The 6000-nt window shown below is 39.6% G+C and overlaps 1 protein-coding gene across 1 annotated transcript in view; it reads right to left on the minus strand.

Moving 5' to 3' along the window:
* Positions 1 to 5718, minus strand: part of AUG5 (HAUS augmin-like complex subunit) — an 89746-nt gene extending 84028 nt beyond the window's left edge. Inside the window, exons 1-2 of the mRNA XM_089438317.1 lie at positions 4658 to 5718; positions 3522 to 4067 (exon numbers count right to left, since the gene is read on the minus strand). Coding sequence (XP_089294443.1) covers positions 3522 to 4067; positions 4658 to 5244 — 1133 coding nt within the window. The 5' untranslated portion in view covers positions 5245 to 5718. The remainder of the gene's footprint in view (positions 1 to 3521; positions 4068 to 4657) is intronic.
* Positions 5719 to 6000: the final 282 nt, after the last annotated feature.

The following is a 6000-nucleotide window of genomic DNA, read 5'->3' on the forward strand; positions in this document are numbered from 1 at the left end:
ACACAAAAAGGCACAGCGACTTTAACTACATAGAAACAATTTAAAACAACTTAAATGATCCAAGAACCACCTGAAGTATCTACACAAAAAAGTCAAGATATATGAAATAATTAAGTACATGAAAAACAATGCGAATGCAAGAACAGCAGTTGCAACACTACAAGATCAATATAAGTCACTGATAACAAACACATCAATGTAGCTGTATAACTGCTTTGTATTTTGTGAGTGAAAACCCATGATATAAATGTGAAGATGACTGTCGGCAATAAAATTGCCAATACTGGAAATATTGGAATGTGTGGAACACATAGGTCCTGAGTTATCAAGATACGAAGGATGCGGAGACGGGGGTAAGGATAGGTGCCACTGCCAGGCCCACAACACCAACCAAATTTATCTAAAACAATAAAACTTAAAGCAGAACATACTATGTTTCATTAACTAGTGATCTTTTAAGACTCGAGAGTGAAAGGACAGGTTGACATGATGTTGAAAATGGAATAGAAATTCGGAAACAAACAAACAAAAAATCAGAACACAGGCTGCTGCTGCTGCTGCTGCTAAATGTCAATTATCTGCTCCTGTTAGCCATTCCTGTATTGAGTTTTTATAGGGCATATGACCATAACATGGGATGTCCCCCAACTTTAAATTTTGCATCATGCAGACATCAGGTAGCAAGCCAAGGAGCATCTCGAGCTGTTCAGGACATTTCTGTACCTCCACCCCCCCCCCACAAATAAAGTATGGAGCTTCTTGAAAAAAAATGTTAGCAATGGGTACTAATGCTAGTTTTAACTTTAACCTGCTTGCAATGAATACTCGGCAAATCCAAGTGTATCTTGAGGTAAAATTTGTTGACAATAGAACAGGATGGTTTTCCTGCTGTTGATACAAATGGCTATTGCTGTTAAGCCTAATTTTAACTATGATATGTTGCCAGAAGACATGTCCCCAAAATTTGGACAAATCCCTCAGACCATAGGATGTGTTCCTCAATCCCAGGTATGCATCCTCCTACAACATGGCATAGAGCAAAATATGCTTAACAGAAGTAGTCATTCACATCAATAGCAGGAAAACCATCCTGATGTGTTTCCAACAAAACATTATCTTGTGATACCCTACACACCACCATATTGGGTAAAAATGTAAAACTAGCATGTGTACCCCCAATGCCAACATTTTTTTCAAGAAGTTCCAAACCATAGCAGACAAGACTCTAGATACTAAAATGACAAGAAAAGTTTACAAAATTTTGAGAATTGTCAAGCCTGTTTCAGACTCTCAGATATCTAGTGGGCTATGCCTGTCCATGAATGCACGTGAGAGACCAATAATATACAAGAAGGCAATGAAACAATCACAAAAGCACCTACACTCAAAATTCCATTCTGGAAAGAAGGAAAAGACTCACTAAGGATACCAAGGGGTGCAAAATTCTAGATGTGAGGAATAACAGTTACTGAGGAATACGGTTCATCTATTCTTACTGTTACAGATAATGCATTTACCAGATTGACTCAAGGTCTATTTCCTAGTGTCATGGAACACTGTGTTTTGATGATGGCTTTGGTCTTGTTCCCACGGAACTGTAGTTGCATCTGGCTTAATCAATATGAAAGGGCTGCCCTGTGCGCGATTAGGAAGAAGTTTCCTTTCTTTCTCCTCTGGGTTATGTTTCAAAATTATAACCATCAGCTATCGGCATGTTGAAGGGATCACACACCTTTCAAGCAGAGCCCATTTTTCTGCAGGATTGTCCATAGGCATTGTTGCAGGTAACACCCCTTCATACAGAAGCCAGTTTTCCACAGAAGAATGGTGGCTGTTCAGTGACTCAGGGCCTCTCTGTGCAGTCACAAGTAGTATCAGCATTATAACATATCCTTTCAGAATTCAAGTATATCTTCTCACTGGAAAGCAAAACAACCTCACTTCAGAAACAACAAACAGTGTAGATTAGGGTGAAATTTGTGATCTATGATCTTCCTGATATATGCCATTCCTTTTCTAATCTTGATGACATTTTACAGGTCTGTATGAGCAGAAAGAGTTCTCTCAGTGCTTAATCATTTTGAATTTTTATGGCTTCTCATGTTGGTCCCCATGTGAGTATCAGTTAATACTGCTGTCAAATTGTATAAAACAGATAGACAGGAGGACTGAACACAGAAGGTCTACATAAACCAGTTTTGCAGTGCTTCCTTTTGCTATTCATAAACAACTTGCACTGTGGGAATGTACTACCTGCAAGGTTGCGTTGTTTGTTTCATGCCTGGCTGGCCGCTAAATGGCATTGGGAGCCCAGTTGTTTACTTTCCAAGTTACAATGTTGCATGGCCCATTGATCTATGCAACAAAGTTTTTATGTTGACCTAACAGGGGAATGAACTCCAGTGGGCCCAATTCTGGGCTATAAGATATTTTTTGTTTAGTAACAGAAATGATAATTTGAATAAATTATTTAAATAAGCAACCTTACTATGGGCCAGTGACACAAAGAACAATAAACTTAAAAATCTATTTTGCTGAACAAAAGAAACAAGCTTGGAGAATATTGTTACTCTAAAGATTCAACTTCAACTTCATATGACACAAAAGATGGGGTGTTAACTTACGATATTTAGCCAAAGTAAATCTGATAGGAATGAGCAATTAAGAATTTACAAGATAAATTTGAACAGCTAAATGTTGAATATTCATATTATTGTTCTTATTGTGAGGGCAATGTATATATTTCAAACCAAAAAAACAGTATATAAGTAGCAACAGACAATTGGTGTCATAAGGGTCATGGTTCAGTGGTGAAGACGGTGGCATGTCAAAATCCATAAAGATTCAATTCCCTTAGAGAAAAAATAACTTGTGGGGGGCAGGGTACAGGTCCTGTGTTACTGCAACCAAATTATACCCTGCATACAATTGGTGTCAATAGGGACATGGTGCGTTGGTAAGGACGGTGGCATGTCAACAACCGCCAAGGTTTAATTCACCTGGAGAAAAAAATAAGTGGTGGGGACCAGGTACAGATCATGGGTGATTGTGACCACATAGAAACCCCCAATACACCAAGAATATATTTCCAAAAAATAAAAAGTATATTAATATAAGTAATAATCAACAATTGGTGTCCATTGGACCGTGGTTCAGCAGTGAAGACAGTAGCATGTCAGCACCCACCAAGATTCAATTCCCCTGGAAACACAAATAAGCGGTTGGCAGGTACAGGGCCTGGGTGACTTTGACATAACAGTACCCCCCTCACCTCTTGTGGCAGCTTAGTCAAACATAAGTGCTTGTGTTTAATGGTTGCCAGCCTTTTTGAGGCACTTCCAATACTTCTATTGAATTTAAGGAAGGCATTTTATAAATATAATAACAGACAATTGATCAGCTATTATTTCAAAAACAAGATTGTGATAATAAAATAATGGAAATACAGATATCTGCCTTCATAGCATTGCTGGTAAATCAAAATTAAAGCTAATGGAGAAGGCAAAGAAATAATCAAATACCTCAGACGTTCAGCATCAGCCCTGACATCAATTTTCTCCGTCTCTCGGTTTATCAGATTGACAATTCGAGCTGTATATGTAGTAATTGCACGTAGCAATTGTGGAGGACTCCTGAGCAAATTTAGAGCAAGATCCTTCACATCATTTGGTATTTCCCCATCCAAATCAATAACTAGCTTCTCAGCATCTAGATGTGCATGTCCCTGAACACCACCCCCATCATAAGCCGGGAAACTGTTCCGTATTCTTTCAATGAGATGAGCTGCAAGTGATTCACATGCCTTTCTAATGCTCCTTTCCTGTGCTGTTTCAATAAGAATGAGACCATCCGCCGGCTTGTTGCCCTTAATTGTGGCATAAACTGTATCCTGCTCGTTACGGGCACGCAGAATGTCAGGAGTTGCATCTTGCCCACCGCCAACCCTCACTCGCTGTGCATCCCTTGCTTGATCAACATAACGATGAAGTCGTCGCTGATATTCTGCAAAAATCTTGCATGTTTCTTCACACCGCTGGTCATAAGCTTCAAGCATTACCTGCTTATGCCTAATACAAAAGAAGATACAAAAGAAGAAGAAAAAATAACAGTCAAAAGGCGATACTTCAATGAAAACTTTAGAAATAATTTTAAAATTTGAGCGAAGTTCCTTAATGTTCTTCACAGTATATATTATCCAGTTAAACTTGATTTCAATGTTATTGCACGAAATTATTCCTGTTTGACAAAATGAAATTCAGCCACACACTGCCTTACGAGTAATAGATCATTCCCTGTGATATATTACATCAGGAATTTTGGAGCATAATGAGTAACTCTGGGATCGGGTATAATCAGTTCGTTTATTCCGTATTTATCATTAAGGAGCTTAAAAAGAGCACAGTGTCAAGCCCCTTCTGAACCTATCGCATTAATTAGCATATTTGAAACCACGATATTCCTAATATTTAACAGAATAGCTTAATGTAAACAAGCTGCAAGATCCACAAAACTAATTTGATACACAGGCTTTTCAGAAGCGACAGAATTTAACCAAGAAACTAACTTGAATAATGTAACGTTCTCATAGAACCAGGTAACGAAACCTAGTCTGATTTTAGAAAATGAATCAACAACACAATAAATTTTAAATCTGTACCTGTAATTTGATTTCTCATCAAGCATTCTTTTGCGTTCAGCTTCTTCCCTGGAAGCTTCAAGCATCCGTCCCTTCAATTCCTTCCTCTGCCGCTGAAGGACGTGGCGTAGTCTTTCTACCTCTTTCTCAGCTGCATCTCGTTCTCTCAGAGCCCTCTCTCGGGTCTCATAGGCTTCAGAAGCGTGTCCTTTTTCCAGAGGCTCTTTAGATTTGGCAACCTCGGCCACCTTTCCTTTGCTTCTGCCGTCATATCTCTTCCTGCTTTTGCCTTTAACTTCCTCCTCCTTCACATTTAAGTTTTTTGCTGCTGCCTCGGCTCCTTCTTGCAGACCGACTGCGATGCTAGGGCTGCCGTGCACGAGAATGTTTCTCTTAATTTTCTCCACTGTTTTCTCGGACCTTACTCTCTGCAGTAGGAAATTCCAGACGGGTAACATATTTCCCCTGCATATTTTCTTCAGATCTTCCGGCGATGGCAGGGGTTTGTTGGAAGATAAATATCGGCCGTGCGGTCTGTACCCCATTTCCTGCTGTAACCATTCCAATATAGCCTCCGGCTGAGGAACGGAACCGCCTGGAGTCTGCATAGCTTAAACACTACAATCTTTGGATAAAACTGATCGAAAGTGAGCTCAAATTACTGCAAATGCCCTCCGAAATTCGATCATGCCTGCCTGGTAAGGCACTGAAGCTCGATCCGGGATATAAAAATGCCGGTTCCGCCTAGATTTGGTACCAAACTGTCCCGAATTGAAGACCTAGACAAAGCTGGAAACCCTAAACCAAGAGAATTGCTCTGTGTCCAATTGCAGCTGCGATGGCTGCTGCGGTGAGATGAGAAATTTGAGAGTCCCATGGACTCAAACCTTCAATCCATCGGCCGGATCGGAATTTTCTTCATCGTATCTCAAACCCTGGCTTCGTGCTTTTTCCTGCCACTGCGTTGATAAACCCCGTGCAATTTACGCTGCCAGGACTAAAATAAATAAATTGACGAAAAATAATTCAAATATTCGGCCGAGGGACCGTTTAATGAATGCTTGCTTGTTTGTTAATTTTCCAAATTTCTGTCCGTTGATATGCTTCATTCATTCCTACTTTTCTTTTGTTCATGGGGGGTAACGTCTATATTACTAGTGGGGTAAGTTTGCTTTCTTGTATGCCTAGCGATCGGCCATTCCCATTTAATCATTGCGTCCACAGTGATGCGGCGGCATGGTGGTTATACTTCGTCCAAGTTAGGTGGTTTGTCAAACACATATTTTCTCACGGATATTGTATACCTATAATCTATTTTATTTTTATTTTTCATTGTATACCTATAATCTATTTTATTTTTATTT

The sequence above is a fragment of the Pinus tabuliformis genome, chromosome 9 (genome assembly GCF_031772625.1).
Source record: "Pinus tabuliformis cultivar Carrire ecotype Pingquan chromosome 9, CPIR1, whole genome shotgun sequence".
Lineage (NCBI taxonomy): Eukaryota > Viridiplantae > Streptophyta > Pinopsida > Pinales > Pinaceae > Pinus > Pinus tabuliformis.